Raw genomic sequence first — 18,454 nt, 5'->3', positions numbered from 1 at the left:
AGTTAATGCTGGTACTGTCAGAGCTGCTGTGCCTCACAGACATTTAACATTAGACTGTAGGCTTCAGCTCTTGGAGGCACCATTAAATCCCCAAGCAGGGGACTACTCCCAATGTCCCAGGACGCCACAGGCTCCCTCTTCCCGCTGAAGACTTTACGCAGAGAAACCAGGGGGGAAAGGGGCTGGCAGTGTGGCAGCAGCATCCCAGGCACCACATGCCAGTGACACAGCCATTCCTACCAGTCAGCATAGCGGCAAAATAAAAATAGTCGCGAGGCCTGCTCTGAAACCCTTTCAGTATTCATTGGCTTGAAGTTGAGCCCCACATCCTTGGTTTGGATTGTACTCCTGGTGATTTCAAGCTCTGGAGCAGCAGCTCAGGGAAGAGGAAAGTGCATTTGTTGCCATTTAGGCTGGCCCTCTGCCTTCCGCAACTCAGAGCTCAGCTGAAGAAAGCTCTCAACAGGCACCGGGTGCTACAAAACAGCACGAGCTCTGAAAGTCTCCCAGAAAACAGACACTCTAGCAAGGATGGGTGCCTCCTGCTCCCATCTGTTTTGATTCTCCTCTCTCAGCACAAGGCAACAAGTCCCCTCACACCCCATCCACCCTTTAGCCACACAACTTGTGACATGCAATACAGAAACAAACAGCCTCCAACCTTCTTTATTGGCATGGCTTTACTGACAGAGGTCAAATCCACACGTGACTTGCAGAAGTGAGGAACTAGGCCCCGCTGCTCCTCAGAAATAAGTCAGAGGATCATCCCTGGTTTTGCCAGTCTCATAACTGACAAGGCTGGGGCCTTGGTTCTCAGAAGGAAGGCTCTGAAACACCCTCATGTGGACATACATGGAATCAGAGACCTGCACCTAAAAAAAGAAAAGAATATAAAACATGGGAAAGGTAAGGATCACGGATGAAGCAAGTACAAACAAAAGCATGCTCTGGACTTTTAAAAATATCACATCCGAGGCACTTAGGTATAGACATGTGTCCATTTGTACATCAGCATCTCTTAATCCCGGTCTCTGTAGACACAGCTACTGCTGGTGGCAGAAACTGTCTATGCCTGCCAGGATCCTGAAAAGAAACCTTCAGAGTGACATGAAGGGAAAAGGCCTAGATACGACTGGCTATTCACAATGAGCTGAAGTATTTTGAAACTATGATTGACAATATAGTGAACTCATCCGAACTGATGATTGGCCTGACACTTACCTTAGCAGAAGAAAATGTTTAGCCCTGATACTGATCATTCCTCTCTCTCCTTTCCCAGGCTTCCCAGGCCTTTCCCAGAAAGCAAGTCAGCACTGCTTTATTAGTAGCTTATATCGCCACATAAAGCCATTGTGCAGCTTGCTTCCTTCTTGGCATCACCTGAAAAGTGCTACAAAGATGATGAAGGGACTGGGGCCTCTCTCATAAGAGGAGAGACTCCATGAGTTGGGCCTGTTCAGCTTGGAGAAGAGAAGGCTGAGGGGTGATCTTATTAACATGTATAAATACATGAAGGGAGATTGTAGGGAGGAGGGAGCCAAGCTTTTCTCAGTGGTGGCCAGTGATAGGACAAGGGGTAACGGGTGCAAGCGGAAACACACGAGGTTTCATCTCCAGGTGAGGAGGAACTTCTTCACTGTGAGGGTGACAGAGCAGTGGAACAGGCTGCCCAGGGAGGTTGTGGAGTCTCCTTCTCTGCAGGTCTTCAAAACCCACCTGGATGCCGCCCTGTGCCACATGCTCTGGGTGTGCCTGCTTGAGCAGGAAGGTTGGACTAGATGATCTCTAGAGGTCCCTTCCAGCCTTGAATACTCTGGGATTCTGTGAAATGAGCTCTGACTGTGCCTGCCCAGGACGGAAGGTGCGGCCGCATTTGTCTCTCCTGTGATCAGGGAAGTCTGGGCAGTGCAGAGCGACCGCTCATCGTGGCTCCGTGCAGAATGAGCGCTCACCAAGCGCTACCTGCCCCTTTCTGCAGCAGCAGCAGCAAGAGGCAGATGCTGCTCAAGGGAGCACATCAGACCAGGTGGAGGCCTGTGAAAGCCTCTGAGCCGGAGAGCAGCCGTGTGCAACATTTTGAACAGGAAAGGCAGCGTGCCAGCAAGCAAGCAACTGGTTGCATTTGGGCTTTAAAATATGCCCAGGAAACTCTGCCACAGTGCTTCCATCAGAAAACTGCTCAAGTGCAGGGTAAGGCTATTTCGGGGAGGACCCAAATCAGTGGGTGCCATCCGGGGGCCCCAAATGAAGCATTCACCCTTTCAGCGCCCAGTGGAAGAGGAGCTTTGCAAACACAGGAACAACTAGGAGACAAACTGCATCTCTGCAGCAGATGATGCAGAATGCAGAGGTCAAGAAGGGGCTCGTACGTAGAGCTGGTTAGTAGCACTGGGTGGGATGCATAGACAAGATTTAAAAGATTGCCTCTAGCTCTTTCTTGGATCCTCAAGCTGACCTTGGATTAATCCTAATAAACACAGTGCTTCTGTTCACAGCAAAGCGGCAGCTCTTCCCCTGCTTCTGTGCCTTCCAGGGGAGAGCAGAGTTAAGGCTGATTCAGAGAATCGAAGGCAATAAGACAGTCAGCTGTCCTCCAGGAAAGAGGAGCCTAAAGAAGTTACTGTTCACGTCTCAGAAACCTTACAGGTGTTGCCTCTGTGTCCTTCAGGAGTAACTGAGAGAGGAGTTTTAGAGTCACACGGACTTAGTCCCTAGCTCTAGTCACATCAGAAGTTTTTCTACTACACCCACTTCTTTGCCTTGGAATAAGCCAATTCAACAGTTACGTACGTTGTTTGGTAAACAGCACTCGCTCTCTGTATGTACAGACCTTAATGAAGTAGTTTATTCCAGCAACCACCTGAGTCCTATAGACGATGGCTAGAAAGAGGCCATATTTTTCATTTGTCCTCCTTTGCAATTGTTCTTTCACCTGTAGAGGGAAAAGGGAAAAAGCTGGCATGAAGGCTTCCCCTTAACACCCACCGCTCTCAATAATCAGCGTTTTAAAATACACACCTCCTTAATAAATAAAGCTAGCCGAACAAAAACAATAATGGAGTTGGAGCTTTCAAAAGAAAAAGGACTGAGGGAAGCTTCTCACACGTCTTCAAAGAATCATAAAATGTTTAAGGTTGGAAGGGACCTCAGAGATCATCTAGTCCAACCCACCTACTCACGCAGGGTCACCCAGAGCACGTGGCACAGGGCTGCGTCCACGCGGGTTTTGAAGATCTCCAGAGAAGGAGACTCCACAGCCTCTCTGGGCAGCCTGTGCCAGGGCTCTGTCATCCTCACTGTCAAAAAGTGTTTTCTCAAGTTCCTGTGGAACTTTTGGTGCCTCAGTTTGTGGCCGTTTCCTCTAGTCCTGTCGCTGGCCACCACTGAAAAGAGGCCGCCCCCTCCTCCTCACTGCCAGGACAACTGCACTCATCCTGCCAGCTGGTGCTCAGCTCACCCTTCCCTCCTGCACCAGCAGACCCTGCATCAACAGCTGCAACGCCCCAAAACAGAAGACACCAGCACTGTGTCCTGCATGCGTCTTGGTCTTTAGTGTTTGTCCCCATGTGGTTGGTCCTAACCAGGCCCTTCAGGGAAGAGTTAGTTCCATGAGGTGTAGCCCCCTGCCTTCAGATGCACTGCCCTTAACTTCTCCCAGGTGCCCAGCTCCAGCTGATCGCTTGGAACTCCATGCAAATATACTGAAGGCAGCCACGCCTATGCCTGCTTATGGACAAGGACGAGACAGAGAAATGCCTTCCCTCCCATTCCTGGTGCAATTAAACCCCGAATGCTGCTGTTATTCTGGCAGCCAAGGGCACTCCCATTTTCAGCACTAACTTTTTCAGTTCACTGCTTCAGCATCACTAACTGCTCTCCCAACATTTGCACATGTTTCAGCATCTGAACCCTGCACACAGAGACTCTTCTTCATCTTCAGAGAAGTTGTAACTCACCTGGTCAACTATGTGTTGGATTTCTGGGGTAGCAGGCCTGGTGTCAGACAAGCCGCCGGGCACCATGGTGGCAGCCAATCTCTCCAAAACAGCAGGCAGCTCTGGGGAGGGAAGTTGAGAGCAGTCTGAGTCGAGTCACCAGGTACCTCCTCTATATACACACACACACACACACACACACACACATATACACGTGTGGTCAAATCACATGACTTGATGACTTGTAGATTACAGAGTCGACCATTACTGGAGAAAAAGAGCAAATGTGGAATCCAGGGGAGAAGAATGAAATAAACCTGGAGTATTAATAGTAAACAACAAAAAGGAAAAACAACAACCACCACCAAAAAAAATTTTTTTTAAACCTTATTGCGGGTGCAGAATCTTAATAACAATTAGAAAAGTAAATGACAACCATCTCCAGTCACCCACATCTAAGACACTTGGTTCAGGCTGAAACTAGAACATCTCGACTCACCACCCATGCACAGATGACTGGTCGGTGCAGTTAGAAAAGGGATCAAAGCTACACCCCACATTTTGCAACACCATTTGAGATCAGATGAAAATACGTAGCAATTTCTTTAGTGAAGCTCCTATTCGCCTTGAAAATGCATTTTCTCCGTATCCTTCAAAGCCGGAGGCAGCAGCAGTGTTGCTGCTGTTGTTCTTACTTTTTTGAGTTACTTCCCTTCCCTCTGCCTGACATTAAAGGTGCCCTGGCACTGCTTGATCCAAAAACTACTGTTGCCTGTTTTAGGTCCAGGTAATAATTGCTGGTAAGTTCATTGCTCCTTTCTTTCCTATCAAAGGTACGGTGGCAATCAGATAATCATGCTCATGACTAAAATCACAAGACTACCTCCACTCTCTTTGAAAACCCAGTGCCAATTTGCCAGAGGAGCAAGTACTACCCATCTGTTTGCCTCTCCCCCTCACTGCAGCAGTTGAGGGCCCAAAGTAGCTGTGTCAAGGTACTTCAAGAGTTACAAGTTGTTAAAATATGTAAATATAGAAGAACATCTGTGTTCTGCACTCGCAGACCCACCCCAGTCACATGTACGACTGTATATGAATATATACAGCTCAAACACAGGCTGCCTCCTGTGAAAAGGAGTCCCAGCTGGAACAGAAGAACTGCTTTCCCTTGCACAGTCCTGTCATCCCCCTCACCAGCAAAGGGGATGGAGGTGACTGCAGAGCAAAGACCAGAGAGGCAGCAACAGTCCAAACAGTTTTGGGTTCCTGGGGGTGGACACACATGAGGGAGTGAAGCCCTGGCACTGGGCACTTCTGGGATCAACATTAGAGCACGGGCTATAGGCAGGGGAGATCATAGCCACCGCAGTGGTGACTGTGCAGCTCTGATTTCTCTGTGTATCAGTAGCATAGACCAGCTTAGGGACTCTCCTCATAGATGGCCATAAAATACCCTGTAAGCAAGTACTTGGTCTCTAACTTTAGGGCCTGTTCTTGGTACAAAGGGCTTGGGATTGAGAAACTAGGGCTGATGGACTTAACAAGCTATAGACTGTGGTAATATGTAGCATACTGCAAATAAGAATATTGCAGAAATTCCCACACTTGGGCAACAGCGTCATGTGAGTGGATGAAGGCATGTGGAGAACATCAGTTGTCGTATAACATTTTGCTGAATAAAGTGAAAAACATGACCAGGTTATGCAACTGAGAGGAGCGTGCTAAAGCGGGAAGTCTGCTATTTTCAATGAATTTACCAATCTGGAAGAATACTTCCTCACAGCCCAGTTCATGGAGCTAATGACAACGCATGCAGATGAGCCGAACCTCCTTCTCATGCACACACCACTGCTGAATCACTCGAGTGAACCTCTCTCCCCGTACTCCTACCCTGCATCTTATTCACACAGCAGGACAGAGGACCTAACTAACTGGAAGAGCCAGCTCCCTTGAGGCCACAGAATATGCCCCACAACTAGGCAGCACCAGTGCTGCAGCAGGTCTTTTTACAAACTTCACCTACTGGGATGTGGATCACACTAACTCCATGGGGAAGAGATACTGAAAAGACACCCAGAGCAGCACTAGCCTCTGGCAGGTTCTTGCTGCTGATTAGCAAGAAGTTTGATGAGTACAAAACATACGAGGGGTAAAACTACAATCTCAGGAAGGGTCTAGGAGGGAAGACACTAATGCTGTTTGGAAATCAGTTATTAAATTCTGCACTTCTGAGTTTGTTGGGTTTTACTTCAGAGGCTGTGAACTCTGTTTTCAGCATGCACAGAACTCTCCAGAAGAAAACACTGATCAGCATTAAGTTGTAGCAACCTGAAGCTAAAATTTTCTTGTGAATTTCCTGTACAAATCATTTTGTTTTCTTTCTCCAGGAGTCCCAATGGTTGGCACAAAACCYAAGTGACGCTAAGATTGGACCAAAGCGCTGCCCTGCACAAAAGCTCATGAAGTCACTGCAATGCTGATATCTCACCAACCTTCCATCAAAGATGGTCAGTGGCCATCAAAGATGAGACAGAGAAGATGTCAACTCCTTAAGAGTTTTGCTACCATAGTTGGTATATAAGATGAAGATGCAAGATACATGTAGATGTTTAGCACATAAACACAATACTAACCTAAATGTCTTTCCATTAAGCTTTGGCCCTAATGAAACAGTATTTGGAAAACTGCCTAAGAAAACCTGTGTTAGCAATAACTCTAAGGAATCCTATAACATGGGATGCTTATACACGTATGCTTATACATTCCTGTGAAATAAAACTTCCCATTTATGAATACAGWGACCCACATCCATTTTTTCATTGGGAATTTGAACTTAAGCCTGCATGCTTGTTACTCTCCGTCTTAGAGATTCCAAATGCACAGGCGCCATTTGAACCAATTTCCCCCACCAGTCCTTTTTTTTGCAGCTTCTAGCCACAAAGCAAAGCCCTACACATTAAAAGTAAATGAGGAAACAAGTCAATCTCTTGGCTTTGCAGGGTCAAGACAGGTGTCTTGGATGAACTAGATGAAAATAAGACAGAGACAGCACCAAATTTCAAGAGCTGCTAAAAGACAGAACTCTTCATCTACAAATTGAGGATCTAAACATCATCACAGTAACACTAGTCCCAAGATTCAACATGCTGGTTTCAAACAAGGGCTTCCATTTTAATGGACAGATTTCCACAGATTTCACACAGCTTCCACACAGATTTCAACAGCTTTCAAGAGCTAGACAGAAACCTGAAATTTAGCAGCAGAAAGTTGTGTTTCATCTAGTGTTCAAGGTTAGCATTAACCTAGCACAAAAATCATAAGTTCCTGCCTAAGCTGAACTTCAAGCCTACGCTGAGCTTATAGTACGGGGCAAGAGCCTCTTCCCCTCAGTCTGCTCCAAGAAAACCTAATTCTAACTTTATTAAATTTCTGCTAAAACACTMGCTATTTCATCAGTCTTGAGTGCCAACACACTGCAGAAGAAGCAAGCACYGAATGCTTAAAGAAACAGCTCTTCCCATTCCACAGAAGGGGTCTAAGCATACGCCCAATAGGGCTTTCCACCCCAGCACAGGGACAAGCCAAACTCAGGGGATGCAAACCCTGAGCAGGGCTATCRGTTGTGTCGATTGTTCAAGCACCTTTACTTGAAGAACTAGTGCTAGAGAAAGGAAGAGGGGTGAAATCTTGCTACCTGCGGGGTCCATCACTTGTTACACACGACATCCCAGCACGTGGCTACTTKGAGGACATCAGGAGTAATAAGGCTGAACAAGATTCAATCCTAACTAGGCCAAGTTCTAGAAGGGGCAAGGGGTCACTACACACAGCGAACATTTATCTGCATTTATTTAGCACAGATGTGCCGCAGCGCACTACAGCCACTTACACACAATCACAAAGCATCCCACTTCCCAAACCAACCTTACTCCAAAACTAGCAAGGCTTTCTCCTCTCTCCCTTTACCCCAAATCACAGCATGCAATTTCAGCTACTCACCTTAAAGCTCCACTAAGTTCATCAGAAAGAGAGATTCATCCAGGTGATTTGCCATGCATTGTAAGACACATCCCTCTGTGCTCAGAGCAAACAAGACAGAGTAATTCAACTCCTTAGTACAGCCCTCTGAATACAATCTGCTCTGTATACAACGTGAAGAGGGGATGTTTGGGACTTAGAAGTCTTCTTATGCTGTCAAAAGCTTTTCCATGTAAAGAAAGAAATAGTTTTTTGTACAGATCTATTTGTTTGGCTTTATATTCAAAAGGAAAATATTGCCAGTAATTTTTTTCATTGCTAGTATACACACACAAAAAAAAATATCAATTTCACAGGTCACTTTTCCAGCATCTGCTAAATGAAGTTTTCCCAGAACAGCTCAAGGTTGTCTTAGTTATCYTGGGAGTACTGATGCCAAGTCTATAAACAAGTTTAGAACATAAAACTGGCTCATTTGTCTCCAAGAGAGCAGATCCAAACTTCTGAGAGAACACAGATTTAATATATACATATTAGGGGCCATGATATTAATCTAATGATATTAGAATAGCAACTTTGAAATCAAAACTTACCATTTTGAACACCTTGCATAACAGGGAATCTGTTTAGCAGATTCTCTATTATGGAATTTTGATTCTTGGCAAAAGTGAAAGCCCACATTTCTGAACAGTGATCGACCTCTACTTTGTTTTAAAAATCACACATAAACAATGGTAAGAACTTAACAGCTAAGGAACAAGCATGCTCTCTGCTCTCGGTCTTACAGAAAAATACACATGAGATACTTCAAGGAGAAGACAAGACAGCTCTAACCACAGTAAAGTTCTTCATAAGGGCAATGGCAGTGCAGTACAACGGAGTTTGCAAATTAAAATTTACCTCCTCAAAGAATTAAATATATTTCTGTCACTTTCTCAAAGGAGAAAATTGAGACTAAAGGACTGCAAGTACCCTGCCACCTGAAAATAAAGACCACCAAGGAGTCGCAGAATCTCTGCTAGACAGGAGCTATAAAACAGATGAGCTTACACACATCTTTGCCAGCTTGACAATGAGAAATGTGAATTCTTCCAGTTACCTCCTATCTCCCATACAGGCTTTTTAGKCTTTGCTCAAGTTCTTAAGGGTTCAGGAGTATAAACCAACTGACAAACAAACAGACATTGCCATCATTAGTCAACTGATTGCCAGTCAATTAAAATTAGTAAATAACATAGATATCATTACTGCATGRCACTTGCTTTGCTTTATTATTGTAGGGGTGTTGTGTTCAACACTTTCCAGATTCAACGGTGTTGCCAGGTTCAGGAACAGCGGGACGTGCACTCTGACTTTCCCAATTCAGATGCAACTCACCTACAGAATTTACTTTAGAGATCAAAAAGGGACAAAATACGGACATCAGACAGTTAACTCTCTCATTCCTGAATGCTGTTCAAATACATATTTTCATGTCCACCAAGTGATTTTAGCTTTTTTTATGTTCTTTAAATAAAGAAAATCTAGAATCTGGTAAAACAGACCAAAGGACACCATGCAAATGGATCCCCATATCTGTATGCAACTTTAAAGTAACGTTGCTGGCATCAATTAGTCCAAAGGAAGAGTGGTAACTTCTTACCTTCACAGGTACTTGGCCTACGCTTTCACAACATCCTGCAACCTTCATTTCCTTCTAAATTTTAGTAGCTTATTCCCCCCTAGAAACATACCATGTGCAGCGATTTCTTCAAATCCCATCAAGCAACCGTTTTGCTCAGGGCTAGTTTTCATTGTTCCTTCCCCTCCAGGGCTGCTGAAGCTTGAGAAGGTCAAGAAAGATGCCAGTTTCACATTCCATTTGAAAATTATTTTAATACTATAAAACTCATTTGTTCACATATTTTGTACAAAAGATGAGTTGCTTTCTCTTAATTACAGGAGAATCACTTAAACCTTGTCGTTTCAGTTAAGTAGGTCCAAAACAAAACAAGACTGGGTTCTACTGGTTCTGGAGGGCCCCGATACGGCTCACCCAACATCTCTTTCCAGTTTTGCTCTCATGATTATGGACCGCCCTGCCAGAAAACACCTCGCACATCATTGGCTCTTTGGAGGCTTGTAGTGAATTCGGCAACGTTCATTAAATACCTGAGATGACAAAAGAGAAGAACAGAAGTGAATCAGTCCTTGTCTGGCAGATGACTAGAACTTCACAGCTAGAACCATAAATTATATCTCCACGTGGTCCATATCTCCTGCTGCCCAGCCCTGCGCTACTTGGAACGGGCACTTACCAGGGTTTCTGTTTCTATTCACCTTCTCTGCAGGCTTTAGTGCACCYAAAACTTGCTAGGAGACTGCACAGTGCTACAAGTGCTCTCCCCCAGATAGGGCAGACACACAATCCTGCTGATTTGTCTTTAACAAGGACACCGAGGCCTTTTGTAAGAGCCAGGAAAAGTATCGGTGGCCGGTCAGGTTCACTCGGGCATTCAGATGTGGACAGTGTGTCCTTCTCTTCCCGAGAAACCCATTCTCCGTTGCCGTGAGGGCTAASAGGTGGCTCTTGGAAGCCGTGTTCACAATATTAATTATCTGACTGTGGGTGCTGATGTTACCAGCACTTCTGYGCATTTCAAGGCTGCTCTTGCCTGGCATTCAACATCGCCTGCGGGTAAAATTCAGCACACAGAACTAGTGATTGAAGACCATTTTCATTTAGCCTGAACTGCAGGCCTCAACAAGCAGAACGTTTATCATAATGACAGCAAATAAATGCAATTAATTTCAAGTAAAACAGCCTGAATCAAAAGCACAAAGCACAGGCTCACAAAAAAATTAAGAGATGCTCTTTACAAATTAGATAGTGTTTTATCTCCAAAGAGCACCCAGAATGTGTCCTAACAAGTGACACGAGCACCACCTACCATCARGCTGAGGCACTGGCACAGTTACCAATTCCAGCACTCCTGCAACAGCATGGTTTTGCAAGGACGCCCAGACATTTTTCRTATCTTAATGCCTTTAGACCAAATTACAGGAGCTCTCCCATAGGTTTCACATGCAAAGTGACTGGTCTCRTAATTTGAGGGAAATGATGCTTCGGTTTTACATGAAATGTTATTTTAAACCATATCTTCCTAGAATTCTCTCCCTCTCCCACAGCTCATTTCCTCATTCCAAGTTCAGAATGCAGAATGCATGGCAGCTTCAGCAAAAGTGAAGTCTGCAGCCTGCAAGGCCTTTAAAGTTGATTCTTCAGAACTTTTTAAAATGTAATTTTCAACTTAAGTTTTAAAGGTAAGATATTTTAAGAGCCAGATAAATATTGCAAACTACTACATATTGCAAATAAAGAGCCCAGAAGCTGTAATGTAAGTTCTCTCACAACCCTGCCGTTATGTGCACACATAAAAGTGACATCCCACAATAGTTGAGAATGTGGAAGAGCTGAGATGAAAAGAAAGTCGTAGAAATCAAAGGTTATAAAGGGTTCCCATTCAGAACCACAATTTTATCCATGGTTTGTCAAAGATGTTGCAGAATTTCTGTCTTAAAAGGAAAATGGAAACACTCTAAAGCATTGTCTGGCCCGCTCATCTCAACATGCAAAAACAATCTCCCAAGAAGCTTCCAGCTTGCTACCACACAGACTTTAGAAGAGTCTGTAAGAGACTCTTCAGACTCTGGAAGGAAGATTGATCCTGACCAGTTATGAACACAACCGCCTCTCTTCAGTACGATCCACCACAGACCTCAACGTGTCACTCAAAGCGAACTCAGCTCACGCTGAACCGTCCCTCAAACTCTCAGAGTCTACCTGTAAGGTGCTATTCTCGGGTTTGGGTTTTTTGGAGGGGATGAGGAAAAACAGTGCCTGAGACAGCTTAACATTCAAATTGCTAAGCATAAGTTTGATTTTGCTGCCTTTATATAATAATACAAAACATACTTGGGACAAATCCCAGAATAAAGACAGCTCAGAGGGAATAATTTGAGTGTCTTGTTTTGAAAGACACTTACTGAACCACATGCATTTTTATAAAGCAGAATCTTTCTGTATCCACTATCCTTGCAGCTAAATATCCTTGGAGGTCAAATATTTTCAATACATATTTTTTTTTTCAATCAGAATTTTCCAAATAGCTTTCAGTTTGTTAGGTTTAGAACTATTGTGAGAGGGTCCAATTTAGAACTACTGTGAGAGATAGCATTTTCACAGACATAGACAATACGCTTACACACAAGCATATGGYGTGGAGGCAAGAGCAGAGCTGCAGGTAAAGCCCAGAAGTACTGGGTCTTCAACCCTTTCCCCAAACACCAGCTTGCAGCAGGCCAAAATACTCCTGTCCATGTGCACATCTCACTACTTAGAAACCAGATGTCTGTCAGCTCTAGGAAAGGAGGAGGAGGCAGAGTGGTAGGGGGAAATAAATAAGCTAACKCTTCTGCCAAACTGTGCAAACACTCATTCATGCAGCACTGAGCTACACAGTAGTGACTAGACCTCCAAGAATACACAAGATTTACAGCTGTATCACATCTTCACTAAAGGGATCTAGGGGACTAAAATCCCAAGGTGGAGATCAACAAAAGAACAGCAGAGAGTTTTAGCTATTTGCAAAGATCTCTTTCATATTTTATGAGGGGAAAAGGTTATTTATCCAGTATCGAGAACTGAACAGGTGCAAAAGACCAGGGGAGGATGATAGGTAAGAAACACTGCAGTGACACAACACAAACACCTCAGAATCTGATTTCAGGGTTAAGATGACTATAACAAGACCAACTGAGGCCATCAATACAGAGGTTGAGCTGAAATCTCCCCTGACACAGCTGTTGCTGTTGCTAAACTCGCCTTCCCACTGGGRCACATCAGTCCCAGCTTGTAGAAACTCCCTTCGGAAAAGCTCCAACTTCTAGAGCCCTGCTCTCCTCTGGCCTTTGCTCAGAAAGGTGATCAATACTAAATACAGCTGCATTTCTTTTAAATACTCATCCCTCTGACAATGGAAGAGGCCCAGGAAAGCTTTACATACAGCGTACCACGGAGAAATCTGAGGTCCTGGGCCACTGAGAAAGGCCGAGTCCTTTCCCCCATTGCTAAATCAGCCACTTTTTTTTCCTCTTTGCATCCAGAGCAGGGAAGATGACAGATCCAAAACATTTCCCCCCAAACTCCTCTCATTTATTTTTAATTCACTCGCCTCATAAGGCATGAGTCTCACACCTCCAATGCAGAGCTGTCTGTTCAAACCAACAGGACAGAACAATCACCAGTTTTTAAAAGGACTGCTGAGTACCTTCCAGCTTCTGTCGTTTACCACTTCTTCGACATTCAGCTCCGACTGCATCAATTTCAACTGCAGAAAAGATGAAAAAAAGTAGTTACAGTCAAAGAAGCCACTCTGCAGCCTCCAGTACTCACTACCATTGCAACTCGCTTGATCACAACTGGTGTGCATCCCCTCCGAGAGGGCAGACCAAAGGGCATCATCAGCTGCAAGCGTGGCAAGACAGAAGTCCACAAAGAGAGGCTTGCAGCTCGAGCCTTCTGCCAGAAGCAGCTCCCAATTGCTAACGCTTTCCTCTTCACTGAATATTGCCATTTAGATTTGCCAGCAACGAACTGATGAACCCTAATGGCTCTGCAGACAAAAAATAACTACGCATCATTCAAACACTCAGCACAGGGAATGACAGCGGTGGGGTTGGCTCAGCAGCCTCAAGTTCTCGTTCTTCCACATATGCATTATTAAGAGTCAGGTAGGAAGCTGGTAGCAAATCGAGGCCTGAACACAGAGCATTCAGATTCCAGATTTAGGACTAGGCTCATTGAAAGATTCCCTCTATTTCCTCACTGACTGGTCTGTGCATTGGCCAGCAAAGGGTCTGCAGGAACAGACTGCCCGTGTCACGCTGTCTGAATGCAACCACACGAGCACAGATTAGGTTTAGATCCAAGAGCTCCAGCAAAAGACACCCTAAGAAGCAATTCCTGAGCCTTCCTTCCTAAGGGAAACAAGACTCTCTCTCTTTGCTTAGCATCTGTTAGGAACTCCAAGGGGCACWCACGACATTTTCAGTCTGCAGCTAATTTACCACCACCACGAGGCTCCAAAGCAGCAGCAGAGGATTTGAGAACCTACTTACTATTTATGCCTACATTTGGGCTTTATTTATGTTGAGTCTTTAACATAGCAGACTAAGGATCAGAGCAGCTCCTTTTGAGCACTTCATTGCAAGTCAGGGAGTTGGAGAACAGGTGCAAACCCACGGAGCAATCCTACCAAAACCCTTCCAAGCAGGACACACGCAGCAACACAGTGCTTGGATGAACTTTTACCTACTTGAGAGGCGCTGAAACCTTGAGATAACAACTCAGCATTAGCAGGGGGGCTACCTGAGCAATATTAGTCTGTACAAAATAACCTCTCAGAAGATTCTTAGCTTTTCAAATCAAAGTTTTCCTATCTTAAAAGCTGCCTTCTTAAAAGAATTTTTCCACATACTGAACAGATCAGAGCAGAGTGGGGTACTTGGGGGAAAAAATCCTCTGGGACTTGCTTAAGTAGATAGAGAAAGGTGGGCAAAAGTACTGGAATTTCCAGTAATAGGCCAGGCAGCTTCTTCACTTGCAGCATAACATTTTCTGCTCAAAATAAAGAATTTAAGTGCACATTTAAGTGCCTTTTATACTAGGCCTAAGTAAAACTAATATTTTAGCCTTTTTTTCCTTAAAGCGGCATGCCTAAGCAGCAATATAGTTAATCAACATTGATATACAGATGATACAAAGCAAATATAATAATCAAATGACACTTTTCTGAAGGCAGACTACCAGAACTGGCTCCTAGCCCCACAGAACTTCAATTATGATTTAATCAATGGCCCAGAATATGTATTTTTGGATAAATTCCTCCAATTCCATTAAATGAAAGAAGCATATATAACAAAACAAACCAGATTTTTATTGTAAACAAAAAAAAAAAAAAAAGGTATTTGAAAAGCCTGTGTGAAAAAAAAAGAGGGAAAAAAAGGGAAAAAAGTGTCCAAATGCAGGTTAGAGGGTATTTGACCAAAGGATTTCTGAGGTGCTTCCAAGACATAGATTGTTTTTTTAACATTAAGTCACTACTCATTGTTAAGCACTGTGGTCCTCCAAAAAGTTTTAATGATAGTTTTTGAGTTTCAAAACTCTGATTTAAAGAATCCTCTCCCCGATCCTGTTCCCCCTCCACCCAAAAACGCTCAGACACACACACAACATGCTAGGCCTCCAGCCTGTTTATTCAGACTGCCAGGGACACTTGTTCGAAGGTCTCCAAAGGACACTTTAAGGCCAAAGCCCCTTGTACGCATCCCGATTCTCTTGAGTTTGCACTCACAACGGAGCCCCACTTTGGTGGGGTCTTTGGTCTTTGAAGATCACCTGCTGAACACCTCTCTAACTCACTGGCTTTGGAGAATCCCAGGGGCTGCCCCTTGAACCCTTGAGTTCAAAGCATCTCCTCAGGAAGCTCTTTGGCTGCAACTCTCCTCAGCCCTGGTGAGGCCACATCTGGAGACTGTGTCCAGTTCTGGGCTCCCCAGGACAAGAGGGATGTGGAGCTGCTGGAGAGAGTCCAGCGCAGGGCTACCAGGATCATGAGGTGCCTGGAACATCTGCCCTGTGAGCAAAGGCTGAGGGAGCTGGGCCTGTTCAGCCTGGAGAAGAGGAGGCTGAGGGGGGACCTGATCAGCGTGTATAAATACCTCAAGGGAGGCAGTGAGGAGGAGGGGGTGGCCTCTTTTCAGCAGTGGTTGGTGACAGGACTAGAGGCAATGACTACAAATCGAAGCACCAAAAGATCCACAGGAACTTAAGGAAAAAATTCTTGACAGTGAGGGTGACAGAGCACCGGAACAGGTTGCCCAGAGAGGYTGTGGAGTCTCCTTCTCTGGAGATCTTCAAAACCTGCTTGGATGCAGCCCTGTGCCACGTGCTCTAGGTGACCCTGCGTGTGCAGGGTGGGGTTGGACTAGATGATCTCTGAGGTCCCTTCCAACCTTGAGGATTCTATGACTCTAACTGCATCAGGACTTAGCTGCTCTTGGATACAGAAGCAAGAGGCTCCTTTTGGAAGTAAAGATGGCAGCTGGGTTTTGGGGATGATCAGCACTACAAACAGTTTGAGGATCATCCATTTATCTTTTTAAAGTGATACAATGGTATAGCAGGGAAAGCTGCAGCTACGAAACGAGGTCCTGTCGTGATGGTGGGACATTAAGCTATTACAAGAACTGTTGTTACGTTGGAAACTCGAAGACATGAGTTTAGAAGCCTTGGTTGAGACAGTCCTTAGCTGAAGAAAGCTCACTAAGCTGTTGAATGCAGCAGGCACACCTAGCCAGTGTAAGCAAAACAACAAGCAAATAATCCTGTTCTATGTGTGCTTCAAGGGTATGGGTGGAAAAAATGTAAACTGAACACAAGCCACAGAGATGGAGCAGGTTTGAAGGAGAATGCCTAATGAAACCAACAGGAGAAGTCACATCCCTGCTAGCCTCCAGAACAGACCCTGGAAAGCAGTGAGGAACACCAGGAGGTTCCTTTCTCCCTTTCTTCATCCATCTTGCTGCTGTACTGTTCACTCAATGAAGTGCATTCTCCATTCAGTCTACAGCCGTCAGCCCTAGAGGTCAAACACTGAGAGGGCTGCACATGCTGAACGGGTTCCTCAWGGAACCCAAGAAACACCATTAAAATGCAGTCAAAAAAGAAAAAAAGAAACGTGGAGTAACAACAACAACAAAGAAGATAYAGTGGAATTTAAGATTGCCTGGGATCTCATTCTAGACAACAAGGACCCTGATCGACACACTRAGTGATAAGGATGCTTCTCCAGGTGACAGAAAAGCACTGCTTTAAGAATGTCTACCACTGGCAGTGCAAGAGAAAACACATATTTCATTACTTTCTTGTGTTCAGCAAGCTTGTCAAGATACTAGCTTTCCCAGAAATAAACAGGCAAAGAGGAACCATCAGGCATTTTAAAGGGAATAACCAAGACAAAATTAAATTAAATTAAATGTGACATGGTTTAGATTAGAGTGCCCTGTGGTGAAGCATGCATGCTTTTCCACTGATCTTACGGTATGTAGGATCCACCTCAAGTTCTCTCTCTCTCATAGACTCAGTCCTGTTGGGAAAGATACTCTCACCTTCCTCCCTGGGCAATCTCTGCCAAKCTCCACCACTCACCTTTGTCTGCTCTTTCCTGAGTTGCTTTAATAATGCTATGTCATCCTGGGCCTTTTCCCTCTCTTCTCTGAGAGTTTTCACTACACTGGAAGTCTGAGCGATGCAGCTTTTGATGATCCTCTCTCTGCTGGTGTGAGCTTCCATCAGCTGATTGGGAGAGACAAAAAGTCACAGCACCTAGTTCAGTGACCCAAGAGAATGGAAACTTCTGCATTGCAAGTTTAAGAATTAAACTGGTGCCTTGACTTTCTGAAGTCAAGGCACCACTGTGCCTGCAGATCTCCCTTTGACTCGATAATCCATATGCTGAGAAGCAATGCTGCTTGGAGCCGCAGCTACCGAGCTGATCCAGGGGCAGCAAACAAAAGCCAAAGACAYGCACGAGCAGCACGCTTTGGAAGCAACACAGGAGTGAGCAACACGGAATGAAGTGTGCCAGCACACATTTTGAAATTAAAGCAATGGGCTGGGCTAACACTATCCACTGCAACACATCCCAAGGGATCAGCGTGAATGAATCCTCAAGAGGATTTTACAGTGAAGTTGTTCGTACGTGCACACGGTTTAGCTACACAGAGAAGCCAACACGCCAATTATGGATACGYGGAGCTTGGTGAATCACGCCGGCTGCCCCGGGCTGCTCCGACTCTGCCGTAGCGGACACCGCGTGAAGCAGAACGGCGGACAATGAGGGGAAGCCAAAGGAACGGAGACTTACAGACTGGTAGAGCTCTTTACACGTCTGGCCAGCATCAACTTTCCCTACAAAGGAGGCTGTTGGAATCGTAGTGTTTAACTCATGGACGATTCTGTCATCGATCGTCCTCATCACCCTGAGCAACTCCTGTATTAAAAAAAAACCCCTTGCTTATATCTCTGAGAACAGACTACTGGGGGAAAACAAGGAGCATGATTAAGTCTCTTAGCAGACAGCAGAAAAATAAAATAAAAAGGCAGAAACAGGAAAAACTCTTAGAAACGGGAAAAAAAAAGACAGGCCAACCGCAGTCTCCGCGTGCAGGGAGTATTGGCTCCAATTCAGTTAGTTGCCTTAGGAGCAAGGCCAGGGAGATAGGTTTGCAGGGTGAGACCTTCCCCCGCCACCCTCAGCGCCGCGCCTCGGTCTCCTTCATTCCCACAGGAGCCCGTAACTAAASAGCAAATTCACCGGAGAAATAAATAACGCGTTTGGAAACGCTTTATTGCCTGGAGAAGTGGGCAACGCGCGGGGTTCAAGATGGCGGGGGGGGGCGGGGGAAGGACCGTTGGGGACACGCGGGGCGCGCAATGC

General features: G+C 45.1%; 3 protein-coding genes across 4 annotated transcripts in view; 1 reads left to right on the top strand and 2 right to left on the bottom strand.

Moving 5' to 3' along the window:
* Positions 1-690: 690 nt before the first annotated feature.
* CSTA (cystatin A) lies at positions 691-8,239 on the bottom strand. The gene is made up of 4 exons (XM_026054318.1): positions 7,935-8,239; positions 3,957-4,057; positions 2,831-2,932; positions 691-872 (listed from the first exon to the last, which is right to left on the bottom strand). The coding sequence occupies exons 2-4, from the start codon at positions 4,020-4,022 to the stop codon at positions 744-746; spliced, it is 297 nt and encodes a 98-aa protein (XP_025910103.1). The 5' UTR covers positions 4,023-4,057; positions 7,935-8,239; the 3' UTR covers positions 691-743.
* Positions 8,240-8,658: 419 nt separating this feature from the next.
* Positions 8,659-18,232, bottom strand: CCDC58 (coiled-coil domain containing 58). 2 transcript variants are annotated; one of them, XM_026054314.1, is made up of 6 exons: positions 18,167-18,232; positions 17,882-18,007; positions 17,164-17,310; positions 13,223-13,282; positions 9,647-10,064; positions 8,667-9,302 (listed from the first exon to the last, which is right to left on the bottom strand). In XM_026054314.1, the coding sequence occupies exons 2-5, from the start codon at positions 17,990-17,992 to the stop codon at positions 10,014-10,016; spliced, it is 369 nt and encodes a 122-aa protein (XP_025910099.1). In that variant the 5' UTR covers positions 17,993-18,007; positions 18,167-18,232; the 3' UTR covers positions 8,667-9,302; positions 9,647-10,013. The 2 variants fall into 2 exon arrangements, with proteins under 2 accessions (XP_025910100.1, XP_025910099.1); XM_026054315.1 differs by lacking the exon at positions 18,167-18,232 and having other exon boundaries at positions 8,659-9,302; positions 17,882-18,006.
* Positions 18,233-18,400: 168 nt separating this feature from the next.
* The window catches only part of FAM162A (family with sequence similarity 162 member A), an 8,818-nt gene continuing 8,764 nt past the window's right edge, over positions 18,401-18,454 (top strand). The window contains exon 1 of the mRNA XM_026054283.1: positions 18,401-18,427. Coding sequence (XP_025910068.1) covers positions 18,401-18,427 — 27 coding nt within the window. The remainder of the gene's footprint in view (positions 18,428-18,454) is intronic.

The sequence above is a fragment of the Nothoprocta perdicaria genome, unplaced genomic scaffold (assembly GCF_003342845.1).
Source record: "Nothoprocta perdicaria isolate Ctin4 unplaced genomic scaffold, notPer1 scaffold_120, whole genome shotgun sequence".
NCBI classification, from domain to species: Eukaryota; Metazoa; Chordata; class Aves; order Tinamiformes; family Tinamidae; genus Nothoprocta; species Nothoprocta perdicaria.
This window is presented reverse-complemented; position numbering and strand designations above follow the sequence as displayed.